The sequence below is a fragment of the Nerophis lumbriciformis genome, linkage group LG18 (assembly GCF_033978685.3).
Source record: "Nerophis lumbriciformis linkage group LG18, RoL_Nlum_v2.1, whole genome shotgun sequence".
Classification (NCBI taxonomy): Eukaryota; Metazoa; Chordata; class Actinopteri; order Syngnathiformes; family Syngnathidae; genus Nerophis; species Nerophis lumbriciformis.
The window spans coordinates 43,231,825-43,257,500 of NC_084565.2; the positions used below are offsets into that span (position 1 = coordinate 43,231,825).

Sequence of the window (25,676 nt, forward strand, 5' to 3'; positions counted from 1 at the left end):
AATAATGTGTTAATTCCACCACTGTATATATCGGTATCGGTTGATATCGATTGATATCGGTATCGGTAATTCAAGAGTTGGACAATATCGGATATCGGCAAAAAAAACATTATCGGACATCCCTAGTTAAAACCAATCAAAACAATAAATACAAATAAAAATACAGTCGAAAAAGTAACAAAATAGTGTTTGGGCCTTTGTCAGGAATGTTTTGCTCAGAAGCGTCTTAAATGGAGCTTTTTGATTGGTTGTCGGAACACGGAAGTCCCGCCCAATACCGATGTAAACAAACACGCACTGCGCATGCGTCACTGCCAATAATGGAGGACGGCCGTTCTTCGCCGTACTGATGCCTCGCTTCCCACTCCGTTAACTCGCGAGTTACGAGGCCAGACGACTCGTCCACGTAAGTTGAACTTTGACGCTTTTTTTCCCTGTGCGTTCGCTCACGGGAAAGTTTGAGTAAACTGCAGTTTTGTAAGCGAAGTGAGCAACAAGCTGTGTTTGCTACATGCTAGCAAGTGTCACATCGGCTCTTGCGCCTTTAAATTGGCTGCTTTTTTTGAGAGAGAGAACCGCGGTAAATGCTGGTGTCCATCGCTCACTTATATTCCTAAATGTCTTTTGACTAAATGATTGTGACGCCCAACAAGCCGTGTTGTACTTAGCGTGTTATGCTAGCTACTTTCCCGAGGAGCTTCGCTGTCAGTGGGCCACAGTTGTGACGGACATGTCGTTCAGCCAATCAGAGGCCAGCTTGGTTTTGAGGGGTTGTCTCAAATGGGCGGGCCTGTTTGTGATTGGTTGTTTTATCTACTTGGCAATATTTACATTCCGTGGTTACATACTGTTGTCAATACAGTGTATTATGGCTAAAAACCATATCACGATATAAGTGTTTTATATCGATGATTATTGATATTTTGATAGGTCAGAAAAAATATAAATAATCATCGATATCGACCGATATTAAACACTTATATCGTGATATGGTTTTTAGTAGGGCTGCAAGAACTAATCGATTAAAATCGATTATAAAAATAGTTGGCGATTAATTTAGTCATCGATTCATTGGATCTATGCTATGCGCATGCACAGAGGCAATTTCTATTTATTTAAAACATTTATTTTTTTTAATAAACCTTTATTTATAAACTGCAACATGTACAAACAATAATCAAAATAAGTATGGTGCCAGTATGCTGTTTTTTTTCCCAATAAAATACTGGAAAGTATAGAAATATTGTTTGTCTCTTTTATCCGATTATTAATCGATTACTCGAAGTAATAATCGACAAATTAATCGTTAGTTGCAGCCCTAGTTTTTAGCCATAACACACTGTATTGGCAACGTATGTCCATCCATCCATTTTCTACCTCTTGTCCCTACACTAGGGCCAATTTAGTGTACTTAGCAATATTTACATTCCGTGGTTACATACTGTTGTCAATACAGTGTATTATGGCTAAAAACCATATCACGATGTAAGTGTTTTATATCGGTCGATATCGATGATTATTGATATTTTGATAGGTCAGAAAAAATATAAATAATCATCGATATCGACCGATATAAAACACTTATATCGTGATATGGTTTTTAGTAGGGCTTCAAGAACTAATCGACTAAAATCGATTATAAAAATAGTTGGTGATTAATTTAGTCATCGATTCATTGGATCTATGCTATGCGCATGCACAGAGGCAATTTTTATTTATTTAAAAAAAAACATTTTTTTTAATAAACCTTTATTTATAAACTGCAACATGTACAAACAGCTGAAAAGCAATAATCAAAATAAGTATGGTGCCAGTATGCTGTTTTTCCCCCCAATAAAATACTGGAAAGGATAGAAATATTGTTTCTCTTTTATCCGATTATTAATCGATTAATCGAAGTAATAATCGACAAATTAATCGTTAGTCGCAGCCCTAGTTTTTAGCCATTATACATTGTATTGGCAGCGTATGTCCATCCATCCATTTTCTACCGCTTGTCCCTACACTAGGGCCAATTTAGTGTACTTAGCAATATTTACATTCCGTGGTTGCATACTGTTGTCAATACAGTGTATTATGGCTAAAAACCATATCACGATATAAGTGTTTTATATCGGTCGATATCGATGATTATTGATATTTTGATAGGTCAGAAAAAATATAAATAATCATCGATATCGACCGATATAAAACACTTATATCGTGATATGGTTTTTAGTAGGGCTGCAAGAACTAATCGATTATAAAAATAGTTGGCGATTAATTTAGTCATCGATTCGTTGGATCTATGCTATGCGCATGCACAGAGGCAATTTTTATTTATTAAAAAAAAAAAAAAAAAAAATTTAATAAACCTTTATTTATAAACTGCAACATTTACAAACAGCTGAAAAACAATAATCAAAATAAGTATGGTGCCAGTATGCTGTTTTTTCCCCAATAAAATACTGGAAAGGATAGAAATATTGTTTGTCTCTTTTATCCGATTATTAATCGATTAATCGAAGTAATAATCGACAAATTAATCGTTAGTTGCAGCCCTAGTTTTTAGCCATAACACACTGTATTGGCAATGTATGTCCATCCATCCATTTTCTACCGCTTGTCCCTACACTAGGGCCAAGTTAGTGTACTTAGCAATATTTACATTCCGTGGTTACATACTGTTGTCAATACAGTGTATTATGGCTAAAAACCATATCACGATATAAGTGTTTTATATCGGTCGATATCAATGATTATTGACATTTTGATAGGTCAGAAAAAATATAAATAATCATCAATATCGACCGATATAAAACACTTATATCGTGATATGGTTTTTAGTAGGGCTGCAAGAACTAATCGATTAAAATCGATTATAAAAATAGTTGGCGATTAATTTAGTCATCGATTCATTGGATCTATGCTATGCGCATGCACAGAGGCAATTTTTATTTATTTAAAAAAAAACATTTTTTTAATAAACCTTTATTTATAAACTGCAACATGTACAAACAGCTGAGAAACAATAATCAAAATAAGTATGGTGCCAGTATGCTGTTTTTTCCCCCAATAAAATACTGGAAAGGATAGAAATATTGTTTGTCTCTTTTATCCGATTATTAATCGATTAATCGAAGTAATAATCGTCTAATTAATCGTTAGTTGCAGCCCTAGTTTTTAGCCATAATACACTGTATTGAATCAGAATCAGAATCAGCTTTATTGTCATTACGCAAGGTAACGAGATTGAGGCCATTCCATACAGTGCGATGTGTGCATGCTAGAAAATTGGCAACAGTATGTCCATCCATCCATTTTCTACCGCTTGTCCCTACACTAGGGCCAATTTAGTGTACTTAGCAATATTTACATTCCGTGGTTACATACTGTTGTCAATACAGTGTATTATGGCTAAAAACCATATCACGATATAAGTGTTTTATATCGGTCGATATCGATGATTATTGATATTTTGATAGGTCAGAAAAAATATGAATAATCATCGATATCGACCGATATAAAACACTTATATCGTCATATGGTTTTTAGTAGGGCTGCAAGAACTAATCGATTTAAAATCGATTATAAAAATAGTTGGCGATTAATTTAATCATCGATTCATTGGATCTATGCTATGCGCATGCACAGAGGCAATTTTTATTTATTTAAAAAAAACAACATTTTTTTTAATAAACCTTTATTTATAAATTGCAACATGTACAAACAATAATCAAAATAAGTATGGTGCCAGTATGCTGTTTTTCCCCCCCAATAAAATACTGGAAAGGATAGAAATATTGTTTGTCTCTTTTATCCGATTATTAATCGATTACTCGAAGTAATAATCGACAAATTAATCGTTAGTTGCAGCCCTAGTTTTTAGCCATAGTACACTGTATTGGCAACGTATGTCCATCCATCCATTTTCTACCGCTTGTCCCTACACTAGGGCCAATTTAGTGTACTTAGCAATATTTACATTCCGTGGTTACATACTGTTGTCAATACAGTGTATTATGGCTAAAAACCATATCACGATATAAGTGTTTTATATCGGTCGATATCGATGATTATTGATATTTTGATAGGTCAGAAAAAATATAAATAATCATCGATATCGACCGATATAAAACACTTATATCGTGATATGGTTTTTAGTAGGGCTGCAAGAACTAATCGATTAAAATCGATTATAAAAATAGTTGGCGATTAATTTAGTCATCGATTCATTGGATCTATGCTATGCGCATGCACAGAGGCAATTTTTATTTATTTAAAAAATATATATATTTATTAATAAACCTTTATTTATAAACTGCAACATTTACAAACAGCTGACAAACAATAATCAAAATAAGTATGGTGCCAGTATGCTGTTTTTTTCCCCAACAAAATACTGGAAAGGATAGAAATATTGTTTCTCTTTTATCAGATTATTAATCGAAGTAATAATTGACTAATTAATCGTTAGTTGCAGCCCTAGTTTTTAGCCATAATACACTGTATTGGCAACAGTATGTCCATCCATCCATTTTCTACCGCTTGTCCCTACACTAGGGCCAATTTAGTGTACTTAGCAATATTTACATTCCGTGGTTACATACTGTTGTCAATACAGTGTATTATGGCTAAAAACCATATCACGATATAAGTGTTTTATATCGGTCGATATCGATGATTATTGATATTTTGATAGGTCAGAAAAAATATAAATAATCATCGATATCGACCGATATTAAACACTTATATCGTGATATGGTTTTTAGTAGGGCTGCAAGGACTAATCGATTAAAATCGATTATAAAAATAGTTGGTGATTAATTTAGTCATCGATTCATTGGATCTATGCTATGCGCATGCACAGAGGCAATTTTTATTTATTTAAAAAAAAAAAAATTTTTTTTTTAATAAACCTTTATTTATAAACTGCAACATGTACAAACAGCTGAGAAACAATAATCAAAATAAATATGGTGCCAGTATGCTGGTTTTTTTTTCCAATAAAATACTGGAAAGGATAGAAATATTGTTTGTCTCTTTTATCCGATTATTAATCGATTAATCGAAGTAATAATCGACAAATTAATCGTTAGTTGCAGCCCTAGTTTTTAGCCATAATACACTGTATTGAATCAGAATCAGAATCAGCTTTATTGTCATTACGCAAGGTAACGAGATTGAGGCCATTCCATACAGTGCGATGTGTGCATGCTAGAAAATTGGCAACAGTATGTCCATCCATCCATTTTCTACCGCTTGTCCCTACACTAGGGCCAATTTAGTGTACTTAGCAATATTTACATTCCGTGGTTACATACTGTTGTCAATACAGTGTATTATGGCTAAAAACCATATCACGATATAAGTGTTTTATATCGATGATTATTGATATTTTGATAGGTCAGAAAAAATATGAATAATCATCGATATCGACCGATATAAAACACTTATATCGTGATATGGTTTTTAGTAGGGCTGCAAGAACTAATCGATTATAAAAATAGTTGGCGATTAATTTAGTCATCGATTCATTGCATCTATGCTATGCGCATGCACAGAAGCAATTTTTATTTATTTAAAAAAATAAATTAATTAATTAATAAACCTTTATTTATAAACTGCAACATGTACAAACAATAATCAAAATAAGTATGGTGCCAGTATGCTGTTTTTTTTCCAATAAAATACTGGAAAGGATAGAAATATTGTTTGTCTCTTTTATCCGATTATTAATCGATTATTCGAAGTAATAATCGACAAATTAATCGTTAGTTGCAGCCCTTGTTTTTAGCCATAGTACACTGTATTGGCAACGTATGTCCATCCATCCATTTTCTACCGCTTGTCCCTACACTAGGGCCAATTTAGTGTACTTAGCAATATTTACATTCCGTGGTTACATACTGTTGTCAATACAGTGTATTATGGCTAAAAACCATATCACGATATAAGTGTTTTATATCGGTCGATATCGATGATTATTGATATTTTGATAGGTCAGAAAAAAATATAAATAATCATCGATATCGACCGATATAAAACACTTATATCGTGATATGGTTTTTAGTAGGGCTGCAAGAACGAATCAATTAAAATCAATTATAAAAATAGTTGCCGATTAATTTAGTTATCGATTCATTGGATCTATGCTATGCGCATGCGCATAGGCAATTTTTATTTATTTAAAAAAAACTTTTTTTTAAATAAACCTTTATTTATAAACTGCAACATGTACAAACAGCTGAGAAACAATAATCAAAATTAGTATGGTGCCAGTATGCTGTTTTCCCCCCCAATAAAGTACTGAAAAGGATAGAAATATTGTTTCTATTTTATCCGATTATTAATCGATTAATCGAAGTAATAATCGACAAATTAATCGTTAGTTGCAGCCCTAGTTTTTAGCCATAATACACTGTATTGGCAACGTATGTCCATCCATCCATTTTCTACCGCTTGTCCCTACACTAGGGCCAATTTAGTGTACTTAGCAATATTTACATTCCGTGGTTACATACTGTTGTCAATACAGTGTATTATGGCTAAAAACCATATCACGATATAAGTGTTTTATATCGATGATTATTGATATTTTGATAGGTCAGAAAAAATATAAATAATCATCGATATCGACCGATATAAAACACTTATATCGTGATATGGTTTTTAGTAGGGCTGCAAGAACGAATCAATTAAAATCAATTATAAAAATAGTTGGCGATTAATTTAGTTATCGATTCATTGCATCTATGCTATGCGCATGCGCAGAGGCAATTTTTATTTATTTAAAAAAAATAAAATATTTTTTAATAAACCTTTATTTATAAACTGCAACATGTACAAACAGCTGAAAAACAATAATCAAAATAAGTATGGTGCCAGTATGCTGTTTTTTTTCTTCAATAAAATACTGTAAAGGATAGAAATATTGTTTGTCTCTTTTATCCGATTATTAATCGATTAATCGACAAATTAATCGTTAGTTGCAGCCCTAGTTTTTAGCCATAATACACTGTATTGGCAACAGTATGTCCATCCATCCATTTTCTACCGCTTGTCCCTACACTAGGGCCAATTTAGTGTACTTAGCAATATTTACATTCCGTGGTTACATACTGTTGTCAATACAGTATATTATGGCTAAAAACCATATCACGATATAAGTGTTTTATATCGATGATTATTGATATTTTGATAGGTCAGAAAAAATATCAATAATCATCGATATCGACCGATATAAAACACTTATATCGTGATATGGTTTTTAGTAGGGCTTCAAGAACTAATCGACTAAAATCGATTATAAAAATAGTTGGTGATTAATTTAGTCATCGATTCATTGGATCTATGCTATGCGCATGCACAGAGGCAATTTTTATTTATTTAAAAAAAAACATTTTTTTTAATAAACCTTTATTTATAAACTGCAACATGTACAAACAGCTGAAAAGCAATAATCAAAATAAGTATGGTGCCAGTATGCTGTTTTTTCCCCCAATAAAATACTGGAAAGGATAGAAATATTGTTTCTCTTTTATCCGATTATTAATCGATTAATCGAAGTAATAATCGACAAATTAATCGTTAGTCGCAGCCCTAGTTTTTAGCCATTATACATTGTATTGGCAGCGTATGTCCATCCATCCATTTTCTACCGCTTGTCCCTACACTAGGGCCAATTTAGTGTACTTAGCAATATTTACATTCCGTGGTTACATACTGTTGTCAATACAGTGTATTATGGCTAAAAACCATATCACGATATAAGTGTTTTATATCGATGATTATTGATATTTTGATAGGTCAGAAAAAATATAAATAATCATCGATATTGACCGATATAAAACACTTTTTTTTTAGTAGGGCTGCAAGAACTAATCGACTAAAATCAATTATAAAAATAGTTGGTGATTAATTTAGTCATCGATTCATTGGATCTATGCTATGCGCATGCACAGAGGCAATTTTTATTTATTTAAAAAAAAAAAATTTTTTTTAATAAACCTTTATTTATAAACTGCAACATGTACAAACAGCTGAAAAACAATAATCAAAATAAGTATGGTGCCAGTATGCTGGTTTTTTTTCAATAAAATACTGGAAAGGATAGAAATATTGTTCGTCTTTTTTATCCGATTATTAATCGATTACTCGAAGTAATAATCGACAAATTAATCGTTAGTTGCAGCCCTAGTTTTTAGCCATAATACACTGTATTGGCAACAGTATGTCCATCCATCCATTTTCTACCGCTTGTCCCTACACTAGGGCCAATTTAGTGTACTTAGCAATATTTACATTCCGTGGTTACATACTGTTGTCAATACAGTGTATTATGGCTAAAAACCATATCACGATATAAGTGTTTTATATCGATGATTATTGATATTTTGATAGGTCAGAAAAAATATAAATAATCATCGATATCGACCGATATAAACACTTATATCGTGATATGGTTTTTATTAGGGCTGCAAGAACTAATCGACTAAAATCAATTATAAAAATAGTTGGCGATTCATTTAGTCATCGATTCATTGGATCTATGCTATGCGCATGCACAGAGGCAATTTTTATTTATTTAAAAAAAAAAAATTTTTTTTTAAATAAACCTTTATTTATAAACTGCAACATGTACAAACAGCTGAGAAACAATAATCAAAATAAGTATGGTGCCAGTATGCTGTTTTTCCCCCCAATAAAATACTGAAAAGGATAGAAATATTGTTTGTCTCTTTTATCCGATTATTAATCGATTAATCGACAAATTAATCGTTAGTTGCAGCCCTAGTTTTTAGCCATAATACACTGTATTGGCAACAGTATGTCCATCCATCCATTTTCTACCGCTTGTCCCTACACTAGGGCCAATTTAGTGTACTTAGCAATATTTACATTCCGTGGTTACATACTGTTGTCAATACAGTGTATTATGGCTAAAAACCATATCACGATATAAGTGTTTTATATCGGTCGATATCGATGATTATTGATATTTTGATAGGTTAGAAAAAATATAAATAATCATCGATATCGACCGATATTAAACACTTATATCGTGATATGGTTTTTAGTAGGGCTGCAAGAACTAATCGATTAAAATCGATTATAAAAATAGTTGGCGATTAATTTAGTCATCGATTCATTGGATCTATGCTATGCGCATGCGCAGAGGCAATTTTTATTTATTTAAAAAAAATAATAATAATTTTAATAAACCTTTATTTATAAACTGCAACATGTACAAACAGCTGAGAAACAATAATCAAAATAAGTATGGTGCCAGTATGCTGTTTTTCCCCCCAATAAAATACTGAAAAGGATAGAAATATTGTTTGTCTCTTTTATCCGATTATTAATCGATTAATCGACAAATTAATCGTTAGTTGCAGCCCTAGTTTTTAGCCATAATACACTGTATTGGCAACAGTATGTCCATCCATCCATTTTCTACCGCTTGTCCCTACACTAGGGCCAATTTAGTGTACTTAGCAATATTTACATTCCGTGGTTACATACTGTTGTCAATACAGTGTATTATGGCTAAAAACCATATCACGATATAAGTGTTTTATATCGGTCGATATCGATGATTATTGATATTTTGATAGGTTAGAAAAAATATAAATAATCATCGATATCGACCGATATTAAACACTTATATCGTGATATGGTTTTTAGTAGGGCTGCAAGAACTAATCGATTAAAATCGATTATAAAAATAGTTGGCGATTAATTTAGTCATCGATTCATTGGATCTATGCTATGCGCATGCGCAGAGGCAATTTTTATTTATTTAAAAAAAATAATAATAATTTTAATAAACCTTTATTTATAAACTGCAACATGTACAAACAGCTGAAAAACAATAATCAAAATAAGTATGGTGCCAGTATGCTGTTTTTTCCCCCAATAAAATACTGGAAAGGATAGAAATATTGTTTGTCTCTTTTATCCGATTATTAATCGATTAATCGAAGTAATAATTGACAAATTAATCGTTAATTGCAGCCCTAGTTTTTAGCCATAATACACTGTATTGGCAACGTATGTCCATCCATCCATTTTTCTACTGCTTGTCCCTACACTAGGGCCAATTTACTGTACTTAGCAATATTTACATACTGTTGTCAATACAGTGTATTATGGCTAAAAACCATATCACGATATAAGTGTTTTATATCGATGATTATTGATATTTTGATAGGTCAGAAAAAACATAAATAATCATCGATATCGACCGATATAAAACACTTTTTTTAGTAGGGCTGCAAGAACGAATCGATTAAAATCGATTATAAAAATAGTTGGCGATTAATTTAGTCATCGATTCATTGGATCTATGCTATGCGCATGCACAGAGGCAATTTTTATTTATTTAAAAAAAACATTTTTTTAAATAAACCTTTATTTATAAACTGCAACATGTACAAACAGCTGAGAAACAATAATCAAAATAAGTATGGTGCCAGTATGCTGTTTTCCCCCCCAATAAAATACTGGAAAGTATAGAAATATTGTTTGTCTCTTTTATCCGATTATTAATCGATTAATCGAAGTAATAATCGACAAATTAATCGTTAGTTGCAGCCCTAGTTTTTAGCCATAATACGCTGTATTGGCAACAGTATGTCCATCCATCCATTTTCTACCGCTTGTCCCTACACTAGGGCCAATTTAGTGTACTTAGCAATATTTACATTCCGTGGTTACATACTGTTGTCAATACAGTGTATTATGGCTAAAAACCATATCACGATATAAGTGTTTTATATCGGTCGATATCGATGATTATTGATATTTTGATAGGTCAGAAAAAATATAAATAATCATCGATATCGACCGATATAAAACACTTTTTTTTTAGTAGGGCTGCAAGAACTAATCGACTAAAATCAATTATAAAAATAGTTGGTGATTAATTTAGTCATCGATTCATTGGATCTATGCTATGCGCATGCACATAGGCAATTTTTATTTATTAAAATTTTTTTTTTTTTTTTAATAAACCTTTATTTATAAACTGCAACATGTACAAACAGCTGAGAAACAATAATCAAAATAAGTATGGTGCCAGTATGCTGTTTTTCCCCCCAATAAAATACTGGAAAGTATAGAAATATTGTTTGTCTCTTTTATCCGATTATTAATCGATTAATCGAAGTAATAATCGACAAATTAATCGTTAGTTGCAGCCCTAGTTTTTAGCCATAATACGCTGTATTGGCAACAGTATGTCCATCCATCCATTTTCTTACGCTTGTCCCTACACTAGGGCCAATTTAGTGTACTTAGCAATATTTACATTCCGTGGTTACATACTGTTGTCAATACAGTGTATTATGGCTAAAAACCATATCACGATATAAGTGTTTTATATCGGTCGATATCGATGATTATTGATATTTTGATAGGTCAGAAAAAATATAAATAATCATCGATATCGACCGATATAAAACACTTATATCGTGATATGGTTTTTAGTAGGGCTGCAAGAACTAATCGACTAAAATCAATTATAAAAATAGTTGGTGATTAATTTAGTCATCGATTCATTGGATCTATGCTATGCGCATGCACAGAGGCAATTTTTATTTATTTAATTTTTTTAAAATAAACCTTTATTTATAAACTGCAACATGTACAAACAGCTGAGACACAATAATCAAAATAGGTATGGTGCCAGTATGCTGTTTTTCCCCCCAATAAAATACTGGAAAGGATAGAAATATTGTTTGTCTCTTTTATCCGATTATTAATCGATTAATCGACAAATTAATCGTTAGTTGCAGCCCTAGTTTTTAGCCATAATACACTGTATTGGCAACAGTATGTCCATCCATCCATTTTCTACCGCTTGTCCCTACACTAGGGCCAAGTTAGTGTACTTAGCAATATTTACATTCCGTGGTTACATACTGTTGTCAATACAGTGTATTATGGCTAAAAACCATATCACGATATAAGTGTTTTATATCGGTCGATATCGATGATTATTGATATTTTGATAGGTCAGAAAAAATATCAATAATCATCGATATCGACCGATATAAAACACTTATATCGTGATATGGTTTTTAGTAGGGCTGCAAGAACTAATCGACTAAAATCAATTATAAAAATAGTTGGCGATTAATTTAGTCATCGATTCATTGGATCTATGCTATGCGCATGTGCAGAGGCAATTTTTATTTATTTAATTTTTTTAAAATAAACCTTTGTTTGTAAACTGCAACATGTACAAACAGCTGAAAAACAATAATCAAAATAAGTATGGTGCCAGTATGCTGTTTTTCCCCCCAATAAAATACTGGAAAGTATAGAAATATTGTTTGTCTCTTTTATCCGATTATTAATCGATTAATCGAAGTAATAATCGACAAATTAATCGTTAGTTGCAGCCCTAGTTTTTAGCCATAATACGCTGTATTGGCAACAGTATGTCCATCCATCCATTTTCTTACGCTTGTCCCTACACTAGGGCCAATTTAGTGTACTTAGCAATATTTACATTCCGTGGTTACATACTGTTGTCAATACAGTGTATTATGGCTAAAAACTATATCACGATATAAGTGTTTTATATCGGTCGATATCGATGATTATTGATATTTTGATAGGTCAGAAAAAATATAAATAATCATCGATATCGACCGATATAAAACACTTATATCGTGATATGGTTTTTAGTAGGGCTGCAAGAACTAATCGACTAAAATCGATTATAAAAATAGTTGGTGATTAATTTAGTCATCGATTCATTGGATCTATGCTATGCGCATGCACAGAGGCAATTTTTATTTATTTAAAAAAAATTAAAAAATTTTTTATAAACCTTTATTTATAAACTGCAACATGTACAAACAGCTGAGAAACAATAATCAAAATAAATATGGTGCCAGTATGCTGGTTTTTTTTTCAATAAAATACTGGAAAGGATAGAAATATTGTTTGTCTCTTTTATCCGATTATTAATCGATTAATCAAAGTAATAATCGACAAATTAATCGTTAGTTGCAGCCCTAGTTTTTAGCCATAACACACTGTATTGGAAACGTATGTCCATCCATCCTTTTTCTACCGCTTGTCCCTACACTAGGGCCGAGTTAGTGTACTTAGCAATATTTACATTCCGTGGTTACATACTGTTGTCAATACAGTGTATTATGGCTAAAAACCATATCACGATATAAGTGTTTTATATCGGTCGATATCAATGATTATTGACATTTTGATAGGTCAGAAAAAATATAAATAATCATCAATATCGACCGATATAAAACACTTATATCGTGATATGGTTTTTAGTAGGGCTGCAAGAACTAATCGATTAAAATCGATTATAAAAATAGTTGGCGATTAATTTAGTCATCGATTCATTGGATCTATGCTATGCGCATGCACAGAGGCAATTTTTATTTATTTAAAAAAAAACATTTTTTTTAATAAACCTTTATTTATAAACTGCAACATGTACAAACAGCTGAGAAACAATAATCAAAATTAGTATGGTGCCAGTATGCTGTTTTCCCCCCCAATAAAGTACTGAAAAGGATAGAAATATTGTTTCTCTTTTATCCGATTATTAATCGATTAATCGAAGTAATAATCGACAAATTAATCGTTAGTTGCAGCCCTAGTTTTTAGCCATAATACACTGTATTGGCAACAGTATGTCCATCCATCCATTTTCTACCGCTTGTCCCTACACTAGGGCCAATTTAGTGTACTTAGCAATATTTACATTCCGTGGTTACATACTGTTGTCAATACAGTGTATTATGGCTAAAAACCATATCACGATATAAGTGTTTTATATCGATGATTATTGATATTTTGATAGGTCAGAAAAAATATAAATAATCATCGATATCGACCGATATAAACACTTATATCGTGATATGGTTTTTAGTAGGGCTGCAAGAACTAATCGACTAAAATCAATTATAAAAATAGTTGGTGATTAATTTAGTCATCGATTCATTGGATCTATGCTATGCGCATGCACAGAGGCAATTTTTATTTATTTAATGTTTTTTTTTTTTTTAATAAACCGTTATTTATAAACTGCAACATGTACAAACAGCTGAGAAACAATAATCAAAATAAGTATGGTGCCAGTATGCTGTTTTTTTTCCCAATAAAATACTGGAAAGTATAGAAATATTGTTTGTCTCTTTTATCCGATTATTAATCGATTAATCGAAGTAATAATCGACTAATTAATCGTTAGTTGCAGCCCTAGTTTTTAGCCATAATACACTGTATTGGCAACAGTATGTCCATCCATCCATTTTCTACCGCTTGTCTCTACACTAGGGCCAATTTACTGTACTTAGCAATAACAAGATTTTCCAAAATAAATCAACTCAAGTTATGGAAAAAAAATGCCAACATGGCACTGCCATATTTATTATTGAAGTCACAAAGTGCATTATTTTTTTTAACATGCCTCAAAACAATAACGGTGCAATACTTTTTCATAACATGGTCACTACTGCCTAGTTTCTCTTGTTATGTTCTTATTTTACTGTTATATTTTTATTCTCATTGTTGCTTTTTATTTTTACTCATATTGTAATATTTTTCTATTCTGTTTCTATTTATACCCCCATTTTGTACTTAGCAATATTTACATTCCGTGGTTACAGTCCATACTGTTGTCAATACAGTGTATTATGGCTAAAAACCATATCACGATATAAGTGTTTTATATCGGTCGATATCGATGATTATTGATATTTTTTCTGACCTATCAAAATATCAATAATCAAGCGATATCGACCGATATATTGCTCGGTTACCAAAGAGCAAGTGCCTTTTTGTTCATGCACCCAATTTTCCTTTACAACTTCCGGTTTCTTTTGACAAAGAAGAAAAAATTGATTATGGAACTTTTTATCGAACAGATTTTTAGGGACCGCAATGTCCCTTTGGGACAGAGGACCCTATTGTAATTGTAAGGTTTTATTATTATTATTCCGCCGCCTCTTTGAGCTGTAATTTGACCCCCTTAACATGCTTCAAAACTCACCATATTTGACACACACATCAGGACTGGCGAAAATTGCCATCTAATAAAAAAATAAAAAACCCAAAACTCAAAATTGCGCTCTAGCGCCCCCTAGGAAAAAACACAGACAAAACTGCTTGTAACTTCCGTTAAAAAAAAGTCGTAGAGACACAAAACTAAATCCTCTATGTAGGTCTGACTTAGACCTAGATTTCATACACTGACATCCTTCAGCAAAAATCAACAGGAAGTAGGCAATTCCCCCTTCAAAACAAAAGTTTTGTAAAAACAGTCACTTTTGCCTCTTTGAGCTGTAATTTGACCCCCTTAATATGCTTCAAAACTCACCAAACTGGACACACACATCAGGACTGGCAAAAATTGCGATCTAATTAAAAAACAAAACAAAACAAAAACTCAAAATTGCGCTCTAGCGCCCCCTAGGAAGAAAACACAGACACAACTGCTCCTAGGAAGAAAAGTCAGACATAACTGCTTGTAACTTCCAGTAGGAATGTCGTAGAGACATGAAACAGAAATCCCTATGTAGGTCTGACTTAGACATACACTGACATCCTTCAGCAAAAATCAACAGGAAGTTGGCAATTCCCCCTTCAAAACAAAAGTTTTGTAAAAATCCGTCACCTTTTTTCAAACATTATCTCCTCTGAGCGCGTTTGTCGTGTTGGCTTCAAACTAGCACAGGAGAGAGATTGAACCCTTCTGATTAAAAGTTGACCAAAGAGTTTTAATTACTGCTCCGGTTTGGATTTTATGTGCTGTCAAAGTCGGTCCCGTCCATCGCTGCTTGCAGCTTTAATTTTTAATTGATATTGATAACATGTCAATCGCAATATGCTGATATCGTTTTATTCCCCAGCCGTAATAAATAAACGAAAATATTTCAACGTTCACTTCAACAGCATCAGTATCTTTTAGGGGTGTAACGGTACACAAAAATATCGGTTCGGTACGTACCTCGGTTTAGAGGTCACGGTTCGGTTCATTTTCGGTACAGTAAGAAAACAACAAAATATTACTGTCACGTTCAAACACTGAGGACATCTATTAAACAAGACAAAAGGCAAGGAATCAAACAGAGACAGAATTCAATTTGGACTCAATTGAGGAGAGACGGCGTCGACCTGTAACCTCTTACAGTGTCTTAGCACGCTCTGACGAAGAAGGTTTTCGTCTCCTCTTTTATTTAGATGTTCAATGTTCACGCACCAACACATGTCTCAGCAGGAATGGGAAGTATGTAAAACAGTCATTGTATTCGGTCACATTGAAGACCAAGAAGAGGATGTCTCGGGCTTGGGCTCTTCCTGGATCCAGCTGGGGCAGGTGTTGGAGGACAATGGATAACCCCTCCCGTCTCCTGACCACAGTTGCTTCAAGAGGGCAGCGGGTCGTAAATAGCGTTGACTTCAAAGAGAGTTCCTCTGGAAGTTGAGCAGATCCTGCCATCTGTCCGTGTTGAAATCACAGTGGAGTTTCACGAGCCTTCTTCCTTTTAGTAGGCCTCGAAAGACAGCCTTCATCTTCTTATCAGGAACATAATGTAATACAACGTTTATTTTGTGATAACTTACAAACAATTATTCCAACAATTACATTTTTGGGTTATTTATTTACCAAATTTGCAAAATCTTCCACCAAAATATTTTTCTTAGTGTAATATTTGATGTGAAGTAATGGGAAACTTGGATAGGTCAATAATTCATAATAACATTGATTTTGATTCAATATTATGTTTTGAGCAATGACAGTTTGAAAGAAAAAAAAAACAGCTTTGTTTTATTAGTCAACATTGCAACTTTTTCTAAATTACATTTAAGATTTTTTATTTCACTTTTGTTATGTTTTTGTTTATTTTAATAGTATTTTTAGAATGTGCTGTGGGCCTTTAACACATTAGCTGTGGGCCGCAAATGGCCTCCGGGGCACACTTTTGACACCCCTGCTATAGATGATGAAAAATTAAATCTATGGATAAAAAGCAGAGCCTGGCGACGCATGCGCGTTTATCATAACTCTCTCTCTCTCTCTCTCTCTGTCTCTGCCCCTCCCCTCCCTCACCAATGCTGCTGTTTGTTTTGTTTTTAACCCCTTCTTAACCCTGAACGTACATTGAAAATACACGCAAACCTAACTCAAAATGCCGGACATTTGAGGCGTTTAAGAAATTCCGCCCTGACAGCTCCGCAAAAGAGGACATGTCCGGTGAAAAGAGGACGTATGGTCAGTCTATCCTAGCATGCCGTGTGTTGTGCCTCAGTGTGCATTGTTTACACAACGTGCGTTACGTTACTTAATATGTCCGTGTGGAAACTCGTTAGCTACACCTCCGAACCGAACCGAAACCCCCGTACCGAAACGGTTCAATACAAATACACGTACTGTTACACCTAAGGCTGAAACGACGCGTCGACGTAGTCGACGTCATCGGTTACGTAAATAAGTCGACGCCGTTTTTGTGCGTCGATGCGTCACATATTTACGTCACACTACCGTCATGGCGGAGCGCAAAGCAGACGATGCGAGCGGTGCGAGCGAGGGGAAAAAAGCACGCCAAAAGTCGTCAAAAGTATTTCAATAAACGGCCTAATAATGTTGTAGCGGCGAACAGCTGTCTCGTCAGCTGAAGCGCGAGCTCGCAACCGTGGCTGCTGAGCAACCAGCCAAACCCCACTTAATAAAATTATATTTTATCTTAGAGCACATCCGCATCCCTATTCACCTAGGCAACCCCAGGAAATGTATATAATTTGGCATTATTTCGGCCAGTCGGCTTATATGATCAGAGCCGATCAGTTTACGTTCACGCGCAGGTATAACGCGGCGCACTCCCGTCTCATCTGCTGGTGCGCGAGCCCGGTAATTAGACTGCTGTGTCAAATCAAGGAGTACAAAAGACGCCAGCGCAGAGTGGAAAAAGGTTTAGTTCATTACAGAAAACCCAGAGTTGTGCCACAAGTGTACCAAAACCAAAAGCTGAACGGACAGCCGGTAAGATTGCACTTTACTTCTCTTTGTGGGTGTGGCGCACCTGTTGCGCTGGTGAGATGGGGGGGGTGTGGGGGAGTTGTGTGCATGTAGCGTGCTTAGTCTGGAGGCTAAATACACACGGTGTTTTGTGTAACTGTTGTTTAGTGTTGATATTCTTTGCTTAGTTTGATAAATGTTGGAGCAGTTTGCTTCATCAGGAGGGTAAAGTCGCTCAACTTAAAGTGTTGGATTTAACTGTGTTGGATCATTGGCTGCTGGTGAGGGCATAGAAAAAGGGGCATTTTTCTACCAGTAGACAGCGTTTAAGATTGAGTGTTTCACTGCTAATTTAATAATATATTTATATTGAATATGGATTTTAGATATGTATCTGAATAGGTGGTTAATTGGTTAGGTATTTATGTATTTGCATATTGGGTTTTCTGCTGCATTTATCTATTGTGTTTCTGGTGTTAAATGTATTTTATATGTATCTTGGTGCATTTATGTTGAGACAATTTATTTAAAATCTGTTTTAACTTAAAGGGAAAAGATGTGTCCATTTTCTTGCACTTGTTTAATGGTTAAGAGTTTGATAGCCTAATTAATAATTGTAAATTATGGGATTGATAATTGATTGATTTTTTACAGCATGTTAATCTTGTGGTGTTTTGTCCTTAAAGGTTTTTCACCTACTAAAGAAGCTAAAGGCTACTAAAGAAGCTAAAGGCTACTAAAGGCTACTAAAGACAGCTAATGACAGCTAAAGAAACTAAAGTCTACTAACACTGCTAAAGACTGCTAAAAAGACTAAAGAAGAAAAAAGAAGCTGTTTCTTCGTTGGAAAAACTGTTGCAAACTAAAGGAAAATAAAAGGAAAAAGTAACTACGGTCTGGTCTTTTGAGTGAAATCCAGAAGCCACATTCAGCATTGGTACATCCCTTCAAGTGTGGGATAAGCACAGCGAAAAAAGCAAAACACTTGACAGTTGTTGTACGCACACTGTGTCGAGCGGAAATGGCCTATCATAGCAGCACAACGGCTATGAAGGAACATTTGAAAAGAAAACACTCGACAGCGTTCTTGCCATCACCATCAACTAGTCAATGGTCCGCGTGAGTATACGTTGTCATCATTACACAAAAACATGAATGTGTCATTTGTATCTGCGTTGTAAATTCATAAACTAAAACACCGTTTCGCTCTTAGAGGCGCGTTTGGCGTGCCTGTTCCGTGTTTACAAAGACGCTAATGTTAATTAGTTGTGCAAATACCTTTTACAACATTAACAGTTACATATACTATGTACAAACCAACAATTAACTTTCACTTTAATCATACTATCATTGTTGTGTTATTAAGCAAAATAAGCAATACTTTTACTTTTGTTGAAATGTTTACACTGTTACAGAATATTTCGTTTTGCACTTTTTTGTATTGGATGTTTATCTTTATTTTTGTACATTTTAAAGCAAAATAAGCAATACTTTTACTTTTGAAATGCTTATACTATTGCAGAATATTAAGATTTGCACTGGATGTTCACTTTTATATTTGCACATTAAAAAGCAAATAAGCTACTTTTAATTTTGTTAAATGTTAAAAGTTTTAAATGTTTACATTGTTACAGAATATTTTGTCATGTTGTTGTCAATGTTCACTGAGTGGCCATACTTTTTTTTTGTAAATAAGTCATGCCTTTTGAAAAAACTGGCCAACATTTATTTTTTCATCTTCATTTTAAATAAAAAAAATAATCGGTAAAAGGAAAAATAATCTATAGATTAATCGAAAAAAAAATCTATAGATTCACCGATTTAATCGAAAAAATAATCTATAGATTAATCGATAGAAAAATAATCGTTAGCTGCAGCCTTAGTTACACCCCTAGTATCTTTTATTATTGAATGTATCAAATGTGATGAATATTTAATGGAGCACAATGGAAACAAGCCTTTTGGCTTTTTGCGCCATCCATTTGCCTTTTTAAAGCATTACATGGATTCAATTCTTTAAGATGTCAATAAAGTTCTCAAAAAAGAGGTAGTAGTAATCAAACTTTTCACATTCTGCATGCTATTGTCCACTAATCAGAGTTGATGTGGAAGAAGGTGTCCACCATGAGTACAAACTCGGCAAGCAAGAGTGGGGCCTGCAGGATCATGACATTCAGCCCGTCCTCGGATGACTTTAAAGACTTCAGCCGCTACATCGCCTACATGGAGTCACAAGGAGCGCACAAAGCCGGGATGGCAAAAGTAAGTTGTGTGTTGCACGTTGTGGATGATGACTAAATGGGCCTAACGTGTCCTTTTTGCTGCAGGTGATTCCTCCCGAAGGCTGGAGACCCAGGAAGACTTACGACGACATCGACGACCTGGTCATTCCCGCTCCCATCCAACAGGTGGTGACGGGCCAGTCGGGCCTCTTTACTCAGTACAACATCCAGAAGAAGCCCATGACGGTCAGTGAGTTCCGCAAGACCTCCAACACGGACAAGTAAGTTTACAGTCACAACTTTTTTTCTTTTCTTTTTTTTTTACTCTGAGCTAGGGCTGGGCAATATCATACCTGCCAACTACTCCGGTTTTCCCGTAATTAGTACGGTTTTCATCAACCTATTCCGGGTTACGGTTGCAGTGATAAAAAATACGGTTTTTCATTAATTAAAAAAAATAATTTTTTAAAAAGTTTTATTCACAAAATCGCGTAACAACAATGACAATCGACACTGCTTCCCGTAACTTCCTATCGAGCCATTCCGAATGCCATGTGCGAGGTTATTTATAGCACCGCTGCCAAGCACGAGTTTCCAAACGAACGAACGATCATGGAATCAGCCGGAGAAAAATCGCAAACGAGTCTCAAACCGAAAAGAAAACTGCAGTCATTCCGTGAAGAATATTCAAAAGCCTATCCGGGAATAATTATCCGTTCCAAAAAGGGTGAAAACTACCGTATTTTCCGCACCATAAGCCGCCCTGGGTTATAAGCCGCGCCTTCAATGAACGGCATATTTCAAAACTTTGTCCACCTATAAGCCGCCCCGTGTTATAAGCCGCATCTAACTGCGCTAAAGGAATGTCAAAAAAACAGTCAGATAGGTCAGTCAAACTTTAATAATATATTAAAAACCAGCGTGATGTGGGCGCGCATGGAGTCGTATATCAACATGGACGGAGCTGCGTGAAAAAAGCCACCCGGCCTCTTCGCGTAAACTTACCTTAACCACTCGCTCATCTTTTCTTCATCCATCCATCCCTTCGAGTTAGCTTTTATGATGACGCCGGCTGGAAAGGTCTCTTTTGGCAAGGTCTTCCTTTTGAATATCACCATGGGTGGAAGTTTCTGGCCATTAGCATGGCAAGCTAGAACCACAGTGAAGGATGACTTCTCATTCCCTGTGGTGCGAATATTCACCGTACGTGCTCCCGTTGTATCCACAGTGCGGTTCACAGGAATATCAAAAGTCAGTGGAACCTCGTCCATGTTGATAATGTTCTCTGGCCGGATCTTTTTTTCAGCTATCTTGTTTTTACAATATGCACGGAAAGTAGCCAGCTTTTCTTGAAAGTCTTTAGGCAGTTGCTGTGAAATAGTAGTCCGTGTGCGGATGGAGAGATTGCGTCTTTTCATGAACCGGAAACCTGTCGCTTAGTAGGAGCCATTTTGTGGTCTTTACAGATGTAAACACACAAAGGAAATGAAACGTAATATCCGCGCGCTTCTTCTTCTTCTACCGGGGCGGGTGGTTGCTTACAGTAGAAGAAGAAGCGCTTCCTGTTCTATGGGGGCGGGTGCTTACCTTGGCGGTTGCTTGCGTAGAAGAAGAAGCACTTCCTCTTCTACGGGGAAAAAAGATGGCGACTGTTTACCGTAGTTGCGAGACCGAAACTTTATGAAAATTAATCTTAATATTAATCCATATATAAGCTTTTGAGTAAATTTGTGGTTTTTAGGTGCGGCTAATAGTGCGGAATAATACGGTACGCGAATTGCACCTTGTGCAGACAAGATTTTTCGATCGGACACGGAGGAATTAGCGATGTAAAAGACCACGTGGGGACAAAAAAACACAAGTCTAATGCCGTTGCTAGCGATACAAGTGGAAAACTTTCAACGTTTTTCGTCGCCCAAACAGATTCTTTGGATGTGATAAATGCCGAAGTTTTATTTATGATGCTATTGAATTACATTTTAATGAAGTAAACTTATCATAAAGTTACCATATCATTTTTGCAGTATGATCAATATGATAGAATACATTTGGATTTTAGCCACAAAAAGGTAATGACACCAATGTTATCTATTGGAATTGTTTAGTACTGTTATACTGTTAAAAGTGTTTATACTATTTATGCTTTCAAGTCCAAGTTGAAGAAATCTTGTTAAATGTTGACAGCATAACTACCAAAATACAGAAGTATGTCCTTAATATTTTTGCAGTGCTATTTCTGTTGAAAAGTTCAAATGATTACATTAGAGATGTGATGTGCCACTTTTCAAGTGTCTGATGGCTTCAATTAATTTTCATGAATTTTTCATATTTTGAATTCTTTTGAAAGGCTTACAAAAAAACTACATTTGAATTGTAATTCCATGCTATTGACAGGACTATTAATTTTAATGAAGTTAGCTTACCATGTTTACAGTATGATAATTGTGATAGAAATGTGAATTTTAGGCACAGAATATTTTTTACAATTGAACAAGGCAGTAGATTATACAAGCTTGGACAGAAAGTTAATAATGACACCAATTTTTTTTTTAATGGAATTGTTTAGCACTGTTTTACCATTTGTTTACTGTAAAAAGTGTTTATACTTTCAATTAACAAATTGAAGTCTTGTGAAAGGTTGACAGGATAACTGGCATTAACTGTCAAAATAATTTCAAATTATTGAAGTTAGCTTACAGAATAAACATGTCAATCAACCCATATGATTTTTGCTGTAATATTTTTGTTTTGAAAAGTCACTGTGACTGATAGAAAAGTGATGGTTTTAGCAACATTTTAACCTGTCTGAATGCTAATAATCATTTTGCGTCGGGGGGCGAAGGAACCCCCCACCAGGACTTTGTCCTGGACCTACCGGGGCCTGTGGCCCCTGGACCCTGCCTACTAGGTTTTTCTGATTTCAAAAGTTGGCAGGTATGCAATATAAGGCTGCAGCTAACGATTATTTTTCTATCGATTAATCTATAGATTATTTTTTCGATTAATCGGTTAATCTATAGATTATTTTTTTCGATTAATCTATAGATTATTTTTCCTTTTACCGATTATTTTTTTTATTTAAAATGAAGATGAAAAAATAAATGTAGGCCAGTTTTTTCAAAAGGCATGGCTTTTATTTACAAAAAAAAAAGTATGGCCACTCAGTCAACATTGACAACAACATGACAAAATATTCTGTAACAATGTAAACATTTAAAACTTTTAACATTTAACAAAATTAAAAGTAGCTTATTTGCTTTTTAATGTGCAAATATAAAAGTAAACATCCAGTGCAAATCTTAATATTCTGGAATAGTATAAGCATTTCAAAAGTAAAAGTATTGCTTATTTTGCTTTAAAATGTGCAAAAATAAAGATAAACATCCAATACAAAAAAGTGCAAAACGGAAATATTCTGTAACAAGTGTAAACATTTCAACAAAAGTAAAAGTATTGCTTATTTGCTAAAATGTGCAAAAATAAAGCTAAACATCCAATACAAAAAAGTGTACAGTGTAAACATTTCAACAAAAGTAAAAGTATTGCTTATTTTGCTTAATAACACAACAATGATAGTATGATTAAAGTGAAAGTTAATTGTTGGTTTGTACATAGTATATGTAACTGTTAATGTTGTAAAAGGTATTTGCACAACTAATTAACGTTAGTGTTTGTGACACGTCTTGTGCCGTGGGGTTCTTTCAGGACCGACAGACTGAACGCCAGACGGCTTTGCCAGGTTTACAATCTTTTAATTTTACACAAAGTCTTTTCTCTTCCAACTCTTCTCTCCTCGCTTTTCGGCTCCTCTTCCTCGCTCGCTCGGATCGCGCACCTGGGCACGATTGCGGCGTCGCTCCCGGCGCGCCCCGCCTCGCCGCTCGCTCGCTCGCCGCCGCCTCTCCACAGCGTTAAAGAGGAGCGCGTCTTTGTAAACACTGAACAGGCACGCCAAACGCGCCTCTCAGAGCGAAACGGTGCTTTAGTTTATGAATTTACAACGCAGATACAAATGACACATTCATGTTTTTGTGTAATAATGACAACGTATACGCACGCGGACGATTTACTTGGTGATGGCAAGAACGCTGTCGGGGGTTTTCTTTTCAAATGTTCGTTCATAGCCGTTGTGCTGCTATGATAGGCCATTTCCGCTCGACACAGTGTGCATACAACAACGTTATTAGGCCGTTTATTGAAATACTCCCACACTTTTGACGACTTTTGGCGTGCTTTTTTCCCCTCGCTCGCATCGTCTGCTTTGCGCTCCGCCGTGACAGTAGTGTGACGTAAATATGCGACGCGCCGACGCACAAAAACGGCGTCGACGTATTTACGTAACCGATGACGTCGACTACGTCGACGCGTCGTTTCAGCCTTAGTATGTCTACAGAATATATTAATTGATGAAAACTGGGCTGTCTGCACTCTCAAAGTGCATGTTGTTGCCAAATGTATTCCATATGCTGTAAACCTAGTTCATAGTTGTTAGTTTCCTTTAATGCCAAACAAACACATACCAATCGTTGGTTAGAAGGCGATCGCCGAATTCGTCCTCGCTTTCTCCCGTGTCGCTGGCTGTCGTGTCGTTTTCCTCGGTTTCGCTTGCATACGGTTCAAACCGATATGGCTCAATAGCTTCAGTTTCTTCTTCAATTTGGTTTTCGCTACCTGCCTCCACACTACAACCATCCGTTTCAATACATGCGTAATCTGTTGAATCGCTTAAGCCACTGAAATCCGAGTCTGAATCCGAGCTAATGTCGCTATAAACTTGCTGTTCTTTCCGCCATGTTTGTTTGTGTTGGCTTCACTATGTGACGTCACAGGAAAATGGACGGGTGTTTATAACGATGGTTAAAATCAGGCACTTTGAAGCTTTTATTATTATTAGCCTTTATTTAACCAGGTAAAATCCCATTGAGATCAAAGATCTCTTTTCCAAGGGAGACCTGGCCAAGAGGGCAGCAGCAAGGTTACATTAAAAACAGTAAACAAATACATAAAACATCACATTTACAACATTAAAACTTGCTGACATGACACATGTGCATACAGACAAGGTAGACTGCAGTCCTTTCACAGAAGCTTTAAACTCATTCAGCGTAACTAGGGTTTGAAGTTTAATGTTCGATTGTAGGCTATTCCAAGCCTTCGGTGCTGAAAACCTAAATGCTTTCTTGCCCAGTTCAGTTCTTACTTTGGGGACAACAAATTGCAGAACATCCATTGAACGAAGATTGTGACTTCCTTGTTTCTTTGTTAAAAGACAAGACAGATAAGATGGAGTGATACCCAGAATGGTTTTGTAGATGAAAACATACCAATGATTGAGGCGTCGAGCACATAAAGATGTCCAGTTAACCATTGAGTATAACACACAATGGTGAGTAAGTTGGTGATGAATCTCAGTGCTCCGTGGTACACACTATCCAGCTTGTGGAGACAAGCAGCAGTAGCATTCATGT

At 34.9% G+C, this 25,676-nt stretch overlaps 1 protein-coding gene across 2 annotated transcripts in view; it reads left to right on the top strand.

Moving 5' to 3' along the window:
- Window positions 1-284: 284 nt before the first annotated feature.
- Window positions 285-25,676, top strand: part of kdm4aa (lysine (K)-specific demethylase 4A, genome duplicate a) — a 66,961-nt gene continuing 41,569 nt past the window's right edge. For both annotated transcript variants that reach the window (XM_061978428.1, XM_061978427.1), the window contains exons 1-3: window positions 285-406; window positions 20,085-20,248; window positions 20,314-20,489. In XM_061978428.1, coding sequence (XP_061834412.1) covers window positions 20,090-20,248; window positions 20,314-20,489 — 335 coding nt within the window. In that variant the 5' untranslated portion in view covers window positions 285-406; window positions 20,085-20,089. The remainder of the gene's footprint in view (window positions 407-20,084; window positions 20,249-20,313; window positions 20,490-25,676) is intronic.